The sequence below is a fragment of the Callospermophilus lateralis genome, chromosome 16 (assembly GCF_048772815.1).
Source record: "Callospermophilus lateralis isolate mCalLat2 chromosome 16, mCalLat2.hap1, whole genome shotgun sequence".
NCBI classification, from domain to species: Eukaryota; Metazoa; Chordata; class Mammalia; order Rodentia; family Sciuridae; genus Callospermophilus; species Callospermophilus lateralis.
In genome coordinates, this window is record NC_135320.1 from 54,887,321 (window position 1) to 54,907,038 (window position 19,718).

General features: G+C 32.3%; 1 protein-coding gene across 1 annotated transcript in view; it reads right to left on the bottom strand.

Annotated features, from left to right (window-relative positions):
• Window positions 1–19,718, bottom strand: part of Stk3 (serine/threonine kinase 3) — a 278,492-nt gene that overhangs the window by 94,899 nt on the left and 163,875 nt on the right. The window contains exon 8 of the mRNA XM_076836036.2: window positions 19,571–19,696. Within this exon, the coding sequence (XP_076692151.1) occupies window positions 19,571–19,696 (126 nt within the window). The remainder of the gene's footprint in view (window positions 1–19,570; window positions 19,697–19,718) is intronic.

A 19,718-nucleotide genomic window follows, 5' to 3' on the forward strand; every position in this document is an offset into this window, starting at 1 on the left:
TATTCTAGAAACTTTCCAACAGTCAGACATAATAGAAAATAGCTACAATATTCTGGACCAAGAGACCAAATATTCTAAAGAGAAAGCTGTTAAAAGATGCTGATTTAAATGAATTAATAAAAACAAAATAGATGACACTGATTTTAAAAACCAAAATATGACTTAATGGACTTCTCCACTTCAGGACATGATGAAGGAAACAAAACTATTTATGGCAAATGAGTCAATGAAGAAGTCAACAAAGCATGTGCAGTGCAACTTCAAGGAGATAAGCATAATACAGGAAAACCATGGCAGAAATCTTTCACTCCACTCCCTGTACATAACTGAATTTGGTGGCTGGTGATTACTTAAGACTAACACACGTACATTTTAATCATTACTTGAGTTAGAAAAGGCAAAAAAATTAAAGAACTCTATTTCATATTTGCCTCAATGTCTCCAGTCATAGAAGAGTCCTATTAATTCTTTCTTATATCAAGATAAAACTACTTAAGTGACCCAAGAGAGAATTATGAGCAAATTTCACTTCCAAATACAGTTAAGGATTGCACTTCCTCCATTGTCTTTGTTATAATATATAAGGTTGTATCTATTTGTTCTTTCTGTACCAGTGAAATGATCCAGAGTAGGATCAACTGGTTAAATCTGGTCTCATCATTACCATGTTCAACCTAACTGAGATAAGAACTACTGAGAAAACAAACAAACAGAAAAAGGTTCTCTTTCACAGAGCTGCTCTCAAGCACCACTTCCATATCTGACAGGCACACACACACAAAAAGTAACAAACAGATATTCAACCACTTAAAATGGCTAAGATTTTCAGTATCTAAAAATCTGCACAAAGAATGAAGTTTCTTCTCACTGCTATAAGTAGTGAAATGGTCCATCCATTTCACTACAAAACCATCATAATAGCTTATACAGCTGCTGTTTTTGACATACCTGTCCTTAACAAACAGAAATTTCATGGATCCTAACTTTTTGCATGTTCACAGGCATGTTTTAAAGTTACATCAAAGCATTTAGGATCTCCAAGAGTCATAAAAGACTTATTCATCAGTACAACAAGCTTAAATGGTGAGAAGGCGTGTGGGCAGGACTTCAGAGGCACCATGATGCAAGACTGAACAAGTTCTTGGCATTATACTAAAAATTTCCAAACAAAATATTATCTTCCATTCCCTATGCACAACCCAGATGTACAACAGAGTAGATTAAGAGGTAAAAGCAACCTTAACCATGACTTTTAAATTTTTTCTCTCCAAGCCAAAAGTTTGTCAAAAGATTAACAAAATATAAAGGAGACTATAAATCAAATATTTTAGAATAAGAGTAACACCTTTAAAAGTTATTATGTTGTTACAAGGAGTTCATTAAAAGTCCACAAGAGGGCACCAAAGACAAAAGACTAAAATTCTATTAACTGGAGATTTAGACAAATAGATTCATAAAACAGGTCAAAATATTTACTAATATTAATATTTTTTGTAACCAAATTGGTGACCACTTATATTTTTAAATTTGAGATATTTAGAATACTTTAACTACCTTCATATCATTATATTTTTAAAAAAGCAGTTATATTTTATAAGAGTGATATTTATGTTTCTTAAGGTCAATGAAAATCATATAGATTTGGTAATTTCCACAATGACTTGCACATAATACCTGAAGCTCAATGAGCAGCTGTTGAGTCCACAAAAGTAATAAAAGCATATGACAGTAAATGCATATTCATATTACTTTATCAATGCCTTATAAAATTGCTTTTCTACAAAGACTTCTGACTGTATCTCACATTCCTATAAAAATATATATATCTAAGAGCTAATTCCTGAAAAGAATTTTTTCATTCTTTTCTGCTCCTTTATGATGGTGTTTAAGAGCAAACAAAAAATTTAAAAATACAGATTCAACAAAGTAATTTTTGCTTGCATAAATTTAAAAATGATATTATTAAATGATTTGAAGAAATCAACCTTAAATCATACAAGTCACAAAAAACACACTAAAATAACAGTATTAATTTTAACACGCAGTTTACATTACTGAAACTCCTGATAAGAAAGGAATTTGGGGACAGACAATGTTAAGCTAAGCAAAAAATGATATACTTCCTCACAATCCAAATATTCATCACATGATTGACTTTAGCATTGGTAAATGCTACAATTATATACCTCATGTATAATTATATACCTTATTAACTTTTAAATGTACATACAAGTTGAGTATTCCTTATCTGAAATGCTTGTCATCAGAAGGGTTTCATATTCCTTCAGATTTTAGGATACTTGCATACACGTAATGAGATATCTTAGGAGACACAAGTCTAACATGAAATTCAATTGTTTTATATACTCTTTACAAGCATAGCCTGAAGGTGATTTTCTGCAATATTTTAGTATCCCTGCATTTTCATTGAAACCCATTACATGAGGTAAGACGTGAAATTTTTCACTTTTGGAGTCATGTCAGTGCTCAAAAGATTTCAGCTTTCATAGCACTTAAGATTTCAGATTTTCTAATTTGGGATATTCAAAGTGTACATTCTGTGACAATAATTTTGTTGTACTTTCCAAAAAAACAAGAAATAAAAAATTCAGGTAAAACCTATTATAAAGCAGTTTATATATATATTTATAGTTTCAGTATTTACCAATTAAATATATTCATAATAAATACTGTGTGTCTGCTAAGATATACCTTTTTTCCTTGAGAAAAACAGACTTTAATGAAGAAAGTGAGAAACTAGATACCATGAGATAAACATCCTCAGAGAACTAAGTATAAATCATAAAACTAAAGTATAATCATTGGAACATACAGGAGAAATTGACCAGCTGAGCCAAGAAGAGCACCGTGATAGGTTCTCTTTTTCCAGAGAAAGCAATGGTTAATATGTCCAAGCAAAGGTAGCAACATAGGTTTTTCTTTAAATACTTTTAAAGCAATCCTCTCTATGTAATCATTGTTTAACTGCCAACTGTAGAAAGCACTGATTCCTTAATTGCTTGAGTTCTCTCTTGGGATTCAGATCTATGTATCCAACTTCCTGCTACACAAAATGACTAGGATGAGCCATTAAATAGGTGCTAAAGTATTCTCATCTTACCCAGAAAGTCACCATGAAGACAGAATTGCTGGAGAATATTTCAGCTACAATGTAAGAAGTGGGATGAGTGTGGGGAAAGTGAAAAAAAAAAAAGGCTTTGACTATTCTTTCAAAAATTCCGTTATGAATGATTGTCTTTTTTCATAAAGTTTTTCAAATGGTCAAAAGGTAAATACATTCTTAGACTTAGGAGAAAGGCCCCAGAGTGGATAATGTGGCTGACTATAAGCAGAAAAAGGGCCTTTTTTTTGAAGAAGAAGGTGAAAAGTTAGAAAACAAAAAGTAATAAAACAACAATTCCTATTCTTTATGTATAATTGCAATCACTCTACTTGTTACACTGCATTAGGAGTGTCATCAGTTTACTTGTTGTCTCATTCACTAGCCAACAATATCTTACAAATAAACACCATGTCTTATCTTCTATATCAATATTTGTTAATGGAAAGGAGACATCCTCTGAAACAGAAAAATAAATGCACTCAGGGTTGGATGTGGTGGTACACCTCTGTAGTCCTAGCTACTTGGCAGGGTAAGGCAAGGCCTTAGGATATCAAGACCAGCCTGGGAAATATAGAAAGATCTCATCTCAACAACAACAGAAGAAATAAAGAAGGGAAAGAAAAGAAAAAGGAATGTATGGAGTATATAAAACATTATTAAAGAAACATTATTAAACATAATTAAATAATTAAAGAAAATGAACACCCATTAGTATAATAAAATAAACAGTGTAAAGACTGGCAAAAAGAAATATCTTATTCGCAGATGACATAATTATTTTTGTAGAAAATTTCCAAAAATGTCCCAAAAAACTCCTGATGGTACAAAACTCCTGGCATGTGCAAGAACCTGGGTTCAATCCTCAACACCACGGGGTGGGGGGGATCACTCCTAGAAGGACACAGATGGCAATAAACAACTGGAATAAGAAAATTTAAAAAAATCTCTTTTCGAATATATCAGGAAAAAAACATGAACATTTGGGTCTAACATATAAAAATACAGAATCTATGTATGTGATGCAAGAAATAAATTATATAAATAGAGAGTCATTACAAGTTAGTGGACTAGAAAACTAAATATTGTCAAGACATCATTTCTTTTATCTTAATGTACAGATTCAATTCCATCCAATAAAAATTCCAATAAGCTAATCTGTAAATGTTGACAAAATGATCCTAAAGATTATATGGAAAGGGAAAAGGCCTACAACACCCAACATATAAATGTACTGAATAAGAAAAATAAAGTTGGAAGACTCACATTATCCAATCTTAAAATCTGTATAACACTACAGTAATAAAGATGGCATAATATTAGCAAAAGGATGTCAATCATATAATAATAACATACCAATGGAACAGAAAAAAGAGCTCAGAGAGCTCACAAAGATGTGGTCTGATTTTTGAAAAGTGGACAGAGACAACTCAATGGAGAAAGAACAGTATTTAAACAATCATACTGGAACAAGTGAATAATCATATACCAAAACAAACAAACAACAACAACAACAAAACCAACCTAGAAACAGACTTCAAAAGCTGTCCCCAAAAGCATCACAGAACTTAAAATAACATGAAAAAACAAAAACCCTTGTGTAATCTGAATTTGTGTTGAGTTTACGGACACCTAAAATATGACCTATGGGAGAAAAGCTTATAAGGTGACATTAAGATTAAAATCTGCTTTGTAAGAGACACTGTTAAAAAAAATAATAAGACAAGACACATAATGGAAGAAAATACTGGTAAAACACATATTTTGGAAAAATCTTGTATCCAAAATACACAGAAAACTCTTAAAATACGAAAACAAACAACACAATATCATTTAAAAAAAATAGGGTAAAGTACCAAACAGACACTTTACCAGAATGTATATAAATAGTAAATAAACACAGAAAAATGCCCAACATTTTTATCATTAAGGAATTGCAAATTAAAAAAAGGAAGTACCACTAAATACCTATTACAATGGTTAAGATGTGAAAAACCAACACTATGAATTGTTAACATACATTAACAGAAACTCTTGTTAATAGTTGGTGGGAATATAAAATGATACAACTTTAGAGTCTGGCAGTATCTTACAAAGCTAAATACACTATAAGATCCAGCACATTTCAGTCCTAGGTATTTACCAAACTGACTTGAAAACTTAGATCTACACAAAAGCTAACACAGTAAATGTTCTTAGCAGCTTTACATATAACTGCTCCAAACTAGGAAGGAACTAAGATGTCCTTCCAATAGGCTAATGGATAAAGAGTGATACACCCATGCAACATAATCCTAGTGACTGATAAAGTAAGCATTAAACCACACACACAAAAAGGATGAATTGTCAGTGTTAAGTAAAAGAAGCCAGTCTGAAAATTTTTCATAGTATATGACTCAAATTATATGATATTACAGAAAAGGCAAAACTAGAAACTATAAACAGATCAGCAGTTGCACAGAATTTAGGGGTTGGAGAGCATCGAATAGGCTTTTTTTTTTTTTTTAGGGTGGCAAAACCTTTCTGTTTCATACTATAATAATAAATATAAATCACCATACACTGGTCAAAATCCACAGAAATTTACATCAAAGAGTGGACCTTGATATAAACAATTTTTTTAGGACATCAGGGGATCCCAGGATGAAATACAGAATGTAGGAAAAAATACACACACACACACACAAAAAAAAAAAAAAAAAAAACAAAAAAAACTTCACTGAACGGCGTGGGGAGAAAAGGTATAACCTAAGTAATTCTGTAAGTGAATGAAGTCTATCCAAAGACAAAAGGAACCATATACAAGCACTGTACTTGATAATGTTGTTTCCAATGAGAGTATGGGATAATGATTCTGAAGCCACTATACGTGTACTGGAAGTGAAACATTCAGTGAATAATGATAGATGGTGAGAGCTGGGTTTCTCAATACTGGAGTGGTAGGTTAAAGCAAGCAAGGGGTAACAGCTAGAATGATTCATGTGGTAATGAATTAAGAGCCAGAGACATAATATGAACTCATATTTATCTTAATATAGACAGATGGAAATATATATATATAAAATATGATTTGTATATCTTCACAGGTTAATACACATACATGTATCTCCTTGCTTTGTTAACTAAGAGGGCACAGAGGCAACCACCACCCAAAGCAGCAGCAAACACAGAATTCCGTCTTTGTTACAATACTATCCTCCAGTAAAAAGAACTCCATATTCTAGGTCTGGGGCAGGAAAGATACAAGATCACCCTGAGAATATTTTGTAGTAAGAAATGGGCCTAAAACAAAACAAAAACCCACACTGATGGGGGTAACATCATAGGGAAAAGGAACTGACTGAAAAAGATTCCAGTGGTCAAATCTGAAACAAAATATTAAATAAAGTAGTACTGGATTATAATCCAAAATTATGAAGTGAATAACCTTGAGTCAACATTGATACAAATGAGTAAATTTAAAAAAATGGAGAGAACAAATATCCTGTATTGAAGAACTCCAAATAATTTATGTAGCTATTCTGTCATATCCTCTCAAGAAAGTAAAGCATGAGTCTCCATTCCCTAACTTTTTTCCAAAGAGCAGCATAGAACGGGCAAAGAGTAATTTTACTATAAAAATAACTGAAAATCACTACCTTAGCCAGGTGACCAGGTAACATTAACAGTGATAAATCATACCGACAGAAACTTTTCTTTCTCTCTCTCCTTTTTTTTTTTTTGGTGTGTGTGTGTGTGTGGGGGGAGGTTTATAGGAATCAAATCCAGGACCTTATATACACTAGGCAAATGGTCTACCACTGAGCTACACCTCCAGATGCAGAAAGTATTCTTAATATGATGTGGTAATCCTTTCTTTATGAGTTTTCCTCCCCAAAATCAGTAATCCCAGTTTTACCACAAGGAAAAAACATCAAACGAATTCCAGTTGAGAGAAAGTCTACAAAATATCTACCTAGTAGCCCTCAAAACTCTCAAGGTCAAGAAAACTAAAGATATTCTGAGAAACTGGGACATCAAGAGGAGCCTACAGGAATGTTTCGAATTTTTCTCTATTTAGAACAAAGTTAGCCTTGGATTTAGCATAGACAGCTTTTACAATGCTGAGATATATTCCTGCTGTATCTAGTATTTTTACTATGTTGAACATGAAGGGGTATTGTATTTTATCAAATGCTTTTTCTCCATCTATTGAGATGATCATGAGATTTTTATCTTTAAGTCTACTGATGTCATGAACTACGTTTATTGATTTCCATATGCTGAACCAACCTTGTATCCCTGGGATGAACCCCACTCGATCATGGTACACTATCTTTTTAATATGTTTTTGTATGTGATTTGCCAGAATTTTATTTGAGAATTTTTGCATTTATGTTCATCATGGATACTGATCTAAAGTTTTCTATCCTTGATGTGTCTTTGTATGATCTAGGTATCAGGGTGATTAATAGACTTATAGAATGAATTTGAAAGGGTTCCCTCCTTTTCTATTACATGGAATAATTTGAGGAGTACTGGTATTAATTCTTCTTTGAAGGGCTTGTAGAATTTGGCTGAGTATCTGTCTGGTCCTGGGCTTTTCTTCGTTAGTAGGCTTTTGATGACATCTTTTATTTCATTGCTTGAAATCCATCTGTTCAAATTGTGTATGTCCTGCCGATTCTAGAATGGGAGAACATCTTTGCTACACACTCATTATATACAGCACTAATTTCCAGGATCTATAAAGAACTCAAAACACTCAACACCAAAAAAACAAATACCCCAATTAATAAATGGACTAAGGAACCGAACAGATACTTCTCAGAAGATATATAATTGATCAACAAATATATGAAAAAATGTTCAACATCTCTAGTAATTAGGGAAATGCAAATCAAAACTACTCTAAGATTTCATCTCACTCCAGTAAGAATGGCAGTTATCACAATTACAAGCAGCAGTAAGTGTTGGTGAGAATGTGGGAGGAAAAGGTATACTCATACATTGCTGGTGGCACTGCAAAATCTTATCACCATTTTGGAAAGAAATATGGGGATTCCCTAGAAAACTTGGAATAGAACCACCATTTGAGCCAACTATCTCACTTCTCGGTCCATACCCAAAGGAAGGACTTATCAGCATAATATAGTCATACAGCTATGTTTATAGCAGCTCAATTCACAACAGATAAACTGTGGAACCATCCTAGATGTCCTTCAATAGATGAATGGATAAAGAAAATGTGATATATATATATATATATATATATATATATATATATATATATATGACTATTACTCAGCATTAAAAGAGAATAAAATTATGGTGTCTGCAGGTAAATGGATGGAGTTGGAAAATATCATGCTAAGGGAAGTAAGCCAATCCCAAAAGACCAAATGCCAAATGTTCTCTCTGATAAGTGGATGCTGATCCATAATGGGGGGGATGGGATGAACAGAGAAACTTTGAATTGGGCAAAGGTGGGGGGAGAGGGGAGGGAACATGGGGGTAAGAAAGGTGGTGGAATGAGATGAATATCATTACCCTAGGTACATGTACAATTGCACAAATGGTGTAACTCTACATAGTGTACAACCAGAGAAATGAAAAGTTGTGCTCCATATGTGTATAATGTATCTAAATGCATCCTGCTGTCATGTAAAACTAATTAGAACAAACAAACAAATAAAAAAATAAATAAGGGCCTATAGAGAGATGATGACTACGTGAGGTATGGTATCCTAGATAAATTCTGAAATAGAAAAAGGACATTAGGTAAATCTGGACACAGTAGGAACTTCAGTTTAAATCTGTCAATGTTAGTTCATTAATTGAACAAATGTATCTTACTAATATGTTAATAATGGGGAAAAATGAATGTCAGATATATGAAAACTCTAGTATTTTGCAATTATTCTATAAATATGAACCTATTCAAAAATTTAAAAGTTCATTTAAAGAATAAAATTAATGTAATCCTTCCTTTTAAACTCAAATATTTATTGAATATCTGGCATATCACTAGGCCCCATGCTAGGATGTATATAGGTCAACAGATCTCATTCAAACCTTACTACAATCAATTAGGGAGCTCTTCAAAATTTCTGATGCCTAGGTCCCAGTTTGTAACAATTAAATAAGAAATTTCTCAGAGTAAAAAGTATTGTTGTCTTTTTTCCCCCTAAAAGGCATCATGTAGTTCAAATGTACAATGAGATCATATCACATTATATATCACAAATCTCCAGGAATCATTTTTCTACTAGAAGTTATTAAAACACAACATTAAGTGATTCATGTATTCAAATTTTGTATTCACAAGAACTCTTCATTCCATTATTTAACCAGATTTTTTTTGCAATTTCTTGTTAGATATTTTTAAAATAATTAGCAAATTTCAAGATGTACCTGTTTTAAAAAAAGGAATTCACTTAAGTAAACACTATATTCAAAATGGCATCCTATACTCCATAAGATATTTTAAACACTTATATGATAGGGACAACTCATGTAGATTTGCTTAATATCATTGACAATACTAATATAAATGCTCCTTAATAACACTAATGAATTGTGAAGTTGTATTGCATAGATAGAGCAAACTGGTTAACATACATACTTTAAAAGGTAGATTTCCCATAGGCAATTCAGGCATTTATAGTAAATATGAACAAATATAGATATGCTATTTAATTAACTCACAGTAAAGATTTGGGAATGTGCTCCAGAAAAGAAATTCTTTCTTACTATACAATACAGATGACCCAGCACCAATTTTATATCATTCCTGGGAAATGCTCCCCATTCCCTCCCTGCCAAAAAAAAGTAAAGATTTTTGTCACACTTAGCAATACTTAAACTAACACAAAAACTCTGATATTGGAATTAACCTGCTACAGAAATCTGTTTGCAATTTAACTTTAAATATCCATTCAATTACCCTAGGACCTATCAAAGCATGTCAATTTGTTAAGATGTATTCCCATCAGAAAATGTGAAAACATTTTTTCTGTAATATGAAAAAAATCAAATTCATAAGGCACTTTTCCAGTAAGTTCCATGTCTTTCTAGAATAAAAAAATATTTAAGGAGGTTTGTTTATAATAGTTATCAAGGGCACAAGTGTACAGCACTAAAATTTTAAAAACCAACATTTTGAAATGGTTATTATATACTGTTTCCTTTTCAAAAGTCACATTGAAAGTTGATGGAAATGTCAATTTAATTTTAGACCACTAATTTTCCTTCATCTCTTGAGCTAAACTATGTAGAAGAAAATTAAATCTGGAAAATGTTAAACTGATAATAGAATAACCCATAAACTCTCTGAAAATTGCACTTATTCAGAATGGAAAAAGCAGGGTACACAATTGATCCATATATTAAGACTGAATACCAAATATAAATTATCTCTTATAATATAGAAATTCAATATGGTGAATTTCACAGTTCTGGAATTTTGAAATCAGGGAAAGACTATGAAATACATTTTCTCAAAATTTAGCTTTGTAAAATTTTTCATGTGGGTTGGGGCTGTGGCTCAGTGGTAGAGCGCCTGCCTCACATGTGTGAGGTACTGAGTTTGGTCCTCAGTACCACATAAAAGAAAAAATAAACGAAGATATTGTGTCTAACTACAGCTAAAAAAAAGAAAAGAAAAAAAGAAAAATTTCATTGGTCCAGCGTCAAATGTGTTCTGTGTTATAATAGCCCACTTACTGGATAAGGACTAATCCAGAGTCTGGACTAGACATAGCTACAATAAAATCTGCCAAAAAATACAGGTCCTCTGGGCTAAAAATTAATACAGATGCAAAACTTGGCAACACAGATCTTGCATCATGCTGGAAAAAAACCCTTTCATTTTTGAAATAAATATGAAAATTTTAAAAAATGAAATATAAACAAAATTAGGGGAAAAGGAATGAGGGAAAATGCATTGAAAACAAACAAGATAATAAAATATTCATCTAAAACCTTCTGCCATATCCTAAAAGACACTCAATACCCAGTACCATAACAAAACAGGTATTAAACAAATGAATTCCCCAAACTGGAGCAAATTAAAAAAACTAAACAGCAAGTGTCATGGCCAAAGGTAATCAAGATGAGCTGCAAATGGAAAGTTAAGAGGTCACAAAGCAACAATCTTGACTTCACAGATACAGATGTTAAGGCAAGCATAGTATCAATGAGATAGGGCTCATTATTCTAAAAACTGTTCTTATTCAGGGAATGGAAGGAGAGAACAGTCCAAGTCAGTACCTTACTCTACACCACCTAGAGATAATATTTTATAAAAGAACTACATATTTAAAAACAGATATTTACTTCTCTTCCTATCAACTATAAATTTGGTATAAGTTGCCTTAATTGCCCTGATTTCTTGCAATGTTCCCTTCCCTGCCTGAATCACTCTGATTTACAACTTGACAGAATAAACCAAAACTGGATAAACTATATTTTTCTTTGAATTTTGCTAATTTGTGAGCACTCAAAGAATTTTTCATCATTGAAATATATTTTTATGGATCTACATATAAAGAGATCATATAAAATATCATCACATACAAGTTCAATATCTAAAACTTAAAACACCTAAGAAATGACAAATGGCAAATACTTCCACTAAAATGAAAAATAGAACACAAAGATTTATATCTATCATTCTTTAAAAAAAAAAAACTCTCAAAACTAGAATAAAGACATGGACTCTGAGGATAAACCCATAAAGACAAGCAGCACAGGGGAATAGAGGGCAATAAACACAGGTTGTCCAAAAATCTAGAAGCTAGGAAAAATTTCTTAAAGTTAGAAAGCAGATAAATATATAAATAGTAGATAACTCAATAGACCAAAATCACCTGAAACTTAGGGTTACAAGCAAAGAAGTCACATGAACTAAAAGCAAATTCAAGCCAAAAGCAGTGAACCTTAACATCTTTTGGAGCAAGATTTATTAGTTAACAAGTTCTGTTCTTCCATACATAACTTTCAGAAGGTAATTTTAGGCCTTCTCTCAAATATAATTGCTAAACATCTGAAGAAAGCCCTTAAAGTAAAAATTGGAGGTAAAAGTAAATATAAAGGCAAGAGACACAAGGCAGGGAGCAAAAGAAAATTCAGAATGATTATGACAATGTAATAACAGAGAGGAGGAGGAGGATATGTTGGAAATTAAACACTCCCCATTGAAAATTTTTTTAAAAAAAAATAGAAGATAAACTTGGGGAGATCTGCCAGAAAACACAAAGACAAAAAGAACAGGGGCAGAAAAGAGGGCATGAAGAGACAAGATCATTGAAAAATTAATATTAGAGGTTCAAAAACCAAATAAAAATTATCAAGAAAAAGAAAAAAATTACACAGAACTGACAGGTAATTCCAGGTTGAAAAAACTAAAAGGTACTCCACATAATTATTTGAAAAAGAGGTACATACAGGCATGTTATAAATAGAAAGAAGAATATTAAGATCCAAACATTCAAAGGATTAGGCATCTGTCCTTCCATCATCATTAGTGCTGCAGGGAAAGAGCCAGGTCTTCAAAATTGGAAGGGAACATTATTTCCAATCCAAAATTTTATACTTAAATCAATTAAGGGTAAAGATAAAATAAAAACACATTCATATACTCAAGGTCTGAATAAAGTACTAGGAAATAATGGTACAACAAATACATAAGTAAAACAAGAAAGCCGAAGACAAAATCCAGACAGGAGAAGATCAATTACAGAGGAGGAAAAAAGGAAATTCTCACAATAATGTTGAAGGGAAAATGTTGAAGGGAAACCTAAGGATAACAGCTGTACAGTACCCCAAAAGAGCAATCAGTTCAGATTAGAGAAGGATAGAGAGCAAAAGAAGGAATGAGTCAAGAAAAAAGTATGATACTAATAAATCATCTGTACTTGGGTTTACACAAAAGAGTTCACAGCTCTTGCAGGGAGTTTGGGAATATACCATTTTAGAAAAAATTACTGATACATAGAAAACTAACAAGATAGTAAAAGAAAATGATACAATTATACATGTAATCATAATATATTATAATATTTGTAAATAGTATTTACATAGTCATAACTATATAAACAACAAGTTGGGTTTTTTCTTAATTATACAGAAAAAATGAGAAATAACAAGCAATCAATTCTATTAAAGGATTTCAATTTATGGCCAATAATTTCATCACATATATAAATATTTCCCTACTAAATTTACTTTTCAAGAAGTAAAGGAATGGGAATAAATAATTTTGTTTATTTATTTAGTTATTTTTACAGTTTAAAGATACATTTTTAAAAATCCCCACTAATTCTTTCAAACACATTTGGCCACTTAAATTTGTTTTTTAAAGCCCGAAAAGAAATTTTGAGTCTATGTTCTGTTCATGCCTGATCAATTCAATGCCACTGTTTCAGTGGTTTTTAGATAGCAAAACAAACAGCAACAACAATTACCATCAAACAAAGCAGAAACTAAACAAAACAAAAACAAAAAAACTGGCCAAAATGTTATTGTAATATCAGTAGTGTTAGTATAAGTAGTAGCATTAATAGAAACAAAAGCTAAATGTTGAATATACTATATGCAAAACACTGTTCTGAGTGCTTAGATTATACATATAAAATCATTATATCCTCATAATTCTATTTATAGAGGAGTAAAGAATGAATGAAGTAGAGAATTTTCCAAGGGCCTAAGAGTCACTTGGGAATGGAATTAGAAATAAAACACAATTACTCTTGTGACGATTACAAGATGGCGGAATAGAGAAAGCTGCATCCCTGGCTGCTCCATGGGCTGAACCCAAGAAAGCAGATAGGTAGCTTATCAGCAAGGTGGGTGAAAAAGGTTGGTTGGGGGTGGGGGCGCTTTGCTGGGAATTAATACTGGACATTCAAAGCAGACTGGGGTTCATTAGCATTTTCAGGCAGTAATTTTTCAAGTCTCAGTATTTTGAGGGTTGAGATTTTGATTAGTACATTCCAGTTTTGTTTTTTATTCTTTTATTTTTGTTTGCATTTTTTATTTTATACATTTTTTCTCTAACTTATCTGTTCCCCTTGATTCTCTTTCTTCTGCTAACAGTCAAAATCTATTGTTCCCTTTTTCACTCTTCCTTTAATTTTTTATTTCTCTTTTCTCTCCTCCTCCCTCATAATCATCACATCATACATCTCTTCTGTTCTCTCCCTGTTCATCATTCAAAAATTTAAACCCTTCTGCATACTTACTGTTTCTACTATGGATAATAACTGATCACATAATTTCTGCTTATTGGGACAATTAACATTGTAGATTTCATAGCAAGAACTATTTGGTTTAGTGCTGTATATTGTTTGCATTAGTTGTTATTATCTGTCTCCCCCTAAAACACCAAGTACTAGAAACCTTCAGGGACACTATTAAGTCTAGAGGGTAGAAACTCTACTGTCTCAGATCCATAATGCTGGATGAGTAGTCATGCAAATAACATAAAAAAGCAAGGGAACAAACTACCCCAAACAAACAAAAATACTTCAATTAACAGGATCCATTCATACCACAGTGGAACAAATGTCAGAAAGAGTTTAGAAAGTTCATCATTAAACTGATCAGCAAGGTAAAGGATGATAATAAAGAGTGAAATGAGAGAGAAAATGCAGGAAGTGAAAGATCATTTCAATAAAGAGATTCTGAAACAAAATCAAGCAGAAATCCTCAAAATGAAATAATCAATAAACCAAATTAAAAATTCAACAGAAAGCATCAGCAGCAGACTAGACCAGTTAGAATATAGTTTCAGGCAACAAATACAAAATATATAATCTTAAAAATAAAGTTGACTATGGAGAAAATATGTTTAGAGACCATGAACAGAACTTTGAAGAAATACAGGATAACCTAAAAAGATACAATTTAAGATTTATCAAGATAGATAAAATACAAACCAAAAGAATGGGCAATCTTTCCAATAATATCTAAAATTTCTGAACCCAAAGAATTAAATGGAAAATCAAATACAGGAAGTTTAGAGGGCCCCAAATATACAAAATTACATCAGACCCACACCAACGCACATAATTTTGAAAATGCAAAACATAAGGAACAAAGATAGCATTTTAAGAGCTACCAGAGAAAAATGTCAAATTACATTTCGAGGGAAACCAATCCAGATCTCAGCTAATTTCTCAATCCAGACCCTCAAAGCTAGGAGGACTTATATTCCAAGCTCTGGAAGAAAATGGATGCTAACCAAGAATACCATAACCAGCAAAATTAAGCTTCAGATTTGAAGATGAAATAAAAACCTTCCATGATAAACAAAAGTTAGAAGAATTCACAACTAGAAAGTCTGCTCTACAGAACATTCTCAGCAAAATATTTCATGAAGATGAAAAGAAAAATAAAAGAGAAAATCAGCAAAGGGAAGAACTAAAGGAATAGTCAATCAAAGAAGAAACTAATTCTAATTAAAAACCAGGAACAAACCAAAATAATGAGAATAAAAATCATACCTCAATAATAACTTTGAAAGTAAATGGCCTAAACTCAACAATCAAAAGACACAGACTGGCAGATTAGATTAAAAAACAAGACCCAGCAGTATGCTATCTCCAAGAGACTTGCCTCATAGGCAAAGACATCCATAGACTGAAGGTAAAAGAATGGGAAAAAAAATATATCATTCATATGAATCTTGTAAACAAGCAGGGGTTTCTATCCTCATATCAGATAAAGTGGACTTCAAACCAAAGTTAATCAGAAGAGGTAAAGAAGGTCATTTCATACTGTTGTTATACAACAAGAAATAGCAATCATAAATATCTAGGCCCCAAACAATGGAATGTCTACATACATCAAACAAACCCTTCTCAATTTCAAGAATCAAACAGACCACAATACAATAATACTAGGTGACTTTAACACTCTTGAGAGAGAGACAGAGAGAGAGAGAGAGAGAGAAAGTTCAATCAAGTTAGTTCAATCAATGAAAGAACAGGCACTTCTCAGAAGAAATATGAAAAGTTAACAAATACATGGAAAAATATTCAACAGAGAAATGCAAATTAAAACTACACTGAGATTCCATCTAATTCCAATCATAATAGCAATTATCAAGAATATAAGTAATAATAAATAGTAGCAATAATGTGGGGGAAAATGTATACTCATACTTTGCTGGTGGGATTGCAAATTGGTGCAATGATTCCACAAAGCAGTATGGAAATTCCTCAGAAAACTTGGAATGGAGTCACCATTTGACCCAGCTCTCCCACTCCTCAATTTATACCCAAAGGACTTAAAATCAGCATACTACCGTGACATAGCCACAACAATGTTTATAGCAGCTCAACTCACAATAGTTAAACTATGGAACCAACCTAGGTGCCCTTCAACATATGAATGAATAAAGAAAATGTGGTATATATACACCATGGACTATTATTTAGCCATAAAAAGAATGACTTTATGACTTTTGCCAGTAAATGGATGGATCTTGAGACTGCTAAGTGAAATAAGCCAATCTCAAAGAACCAAAGGCCAAATGTTCTCTGTGATATGCAGATGCTAACACACAATGGGGAGGGGACTGATGTTCTTTGGATTAGACAAAGGGGAATAAAGGAAAGGAAGGGGGGATAGGGAATAGGAAAAAGAGGAGAATGAATCAGACATAACTTTCCTATGTTCATATATGAATAAGCCACCAGGGAAACTCCACATCATGCACAACCTCAAGAATGGATTCCCAATTAGAATAAGTTATACTCAATGTATGTATCATATGTCAAAATACACTCTAGTGTTATACAAATCTTTAAAAAAACAAACAAAAAAAGAAAAAACTGAATAAGCACAATCTGTCTTGTTTTTGTATCACTCTACCTCTCATTTAACCAGCTAGGTACATGAAAGGTTTCTGGAATGACTTGGGCTGATTCTGGTACTGTTCTGTTCTTTATCCAGTTAAGAAGGTTCTTGAAAAGCAGACTGATTTAAAGCTTTCTATTCAATAAGAATAGTGGGAAAGGGAAGGTTCTGAAAAATGCTTTCCTACAGGCTGTAACATCAGCTGTAGGGGGATGGGGATTGCTTCCAAAGCACCCTGGTATTCCTCCCCACATCTGTGCTGAGAACTACTGCTTCAATGAATCAGATTTGAAAGGGATATGCTATTCTTGAGACATTAAAGACCACAGTCTAAAAGCTTAAGAGTTCAGACTATTAAAAAGTCCCAGAAACTCTCCATTTCTTATCCAAAGGTAGAAGTTCTAAGACATTGTATAAGGACAAAATTAATACGCAAAACTGCTTTGAGTCATTACTAAGTTAACACTTTCTTTAGATAAAAGAGGAAATAAAGAGCATGGAAGTGAAAGCAAGCCTAAAATGAAGAAGTACCCCCAAAGTCATGTGGGTGTAGAACATATGCCTAGAATTTATGAAGCCCTGGGTTCCATCACCAGCACTGCAAAAGACAAAGGAAAAAAAAAAAAGGTACCCCATCTTTTGTTCATTATTTCACGTAATGTAAAATTCTGTATTCATTCAATTCCTTCAGTTAACATTATGATTCACATAGGAAATATCTGAGCTCCAGTGGCAAAGCAAGTTTTGTAAATTCCCAATCAGTCTTTTCATTTACTTTAAAAACTAGTGCTTGTCAATGATGCTTAATCTTACAAATTCAATTTAACACTAACCATTCCACTTTTAAATAATCATAAAAATGTACCATGTGTGGAATGTTTGCCTCATATTTTGCAGGCACTAACTCCTTCACTGTGTACATATTTAAACTCATTTAAAAGCTTGTATAGCATATCAATAAGCCATACTGGCAAACTCTGAATTGTCTTAAAAATCATCAACTCATTAGTTAGTTTAAATATTACATGAGAATAAATAGTGCTTAAAGTATAATTAATAAATTACCAAATGTCATGCTTACATCTTGAATTTACAGGTAATTATCATACCGAAACAAGAAAATGTTCTATATGCCTACGACCCTTATACATAACCTAAATCAACGTTTGTGTTGATTTGTTCAAAACCAAGTATAATTATTGTAAAAATATCTGACTTTTATGGAAAAAGTATCACTTTAATGACAATCATTGGCCTTCCCATGGACATTAAGAGATGCATAGTTCTTAGCAATTAGCTGTTTTACTTTAAAACTGTAAATGTAATCCTATTTAGACTGATTTGCAAAAAAATCCCAAAGGAATGAGTTGTATAATCTCTATGTGTAAAATTTTGAGACTTTAAGGTGGATAAACATTTCTGAGAAAATACTGATTTTAAATTTTGCCAAAAATGAATGGCAATACAGGATATACTTTTTACTATGGGAAAAGTACTTCAGATCCATCCTGCGTATCTCCTTGTTCTTACAAATATTTGTATGTGTATGTGTTTACACACACACACACACACACACACACACACAGACACACACACACATTTTATATTCAGGGCAACAATTATGAAAGCTAGTGCCTGAGAACATAATCTTTGTAAAGTAAAGCATGTGAATATTGCTCAATGTGTGGTTCTGCCAAGACTTTTAATTATTTTCTTATAATTTTAAAAACAATAAATGTAATAGTTTCACTCAGAACCACTAACCCTACTCCAGGGAATAAATGCTTATTTAAAGAAAAAAAAGGGGGAGGGAATCATAAAAACATGATACTATTTTAAAATCTGTCCATCTCATGTCCACAGTCTCATCTTCAAAAGAAAGAACCTAATTCCTCTCACCTTAAATATAGGCATTTAATACACCTAATCTACTCAACAACATAACTTGTGCTCAGAATACTTACTTTAGCCCGCACATAAACGAAATCCCGTAACCAGTAAGGTTACGATAAAGTACTGAATATCTCAGGTAATTTAATGAACACTGGAGTGAAAGTGAGAAACAGAATGGTTGTATTGGTATATTTTCACATCACTGTTAAGTTGAAAAATCAGTAAATTGAACCATCATTAGTTGGGCAGCACTATATGCACCCTGAAAGTCAAACTGCTGAATCTGTTTATCTTTCTAGAAAACCACCAAATTCTTCTCCTCCAGGGCTTTACCACTTAGTATTTAACAGTGAACAAATGCTCCAATTTCTCCACATATTTACCAAATCTTGTTAGTTTCACAGCAGGGCTGATGACCAGGAAAAAGATACTTCCAGAAGATATGACACAAAACTGTCCAAATTTGAGACAACTTTGTTCAGATACTGTGTGTTGCTACTATATCAACTTTACATCTCACTAATTATTAACTTTAAGACAAAAGAAAAGGATAGCAAACATTTAATACAAAAAATATTTCTTAAGATTTAATGAAGAAATATACCTCACTTGTGTAATAAAATGATAAACTCTATTAATATATCTTAAGAAACAACATTATTAAAAATGACCTGGAAGATTTTTAAAAATCAATTTTTGCAGATAATTACGAACCGAATTTTCTTCTTCCTCTTCTAATTCTCGCTGCTGTTCTTCGTGTCTTTTAGCTTTGATTTCCATAGCTTCTGTGATCAGATCTCTTAATATGGATACAGGTTTTGCATTCTTGATAAAATGATGCTAGAAAAGTAAAAATTAATGA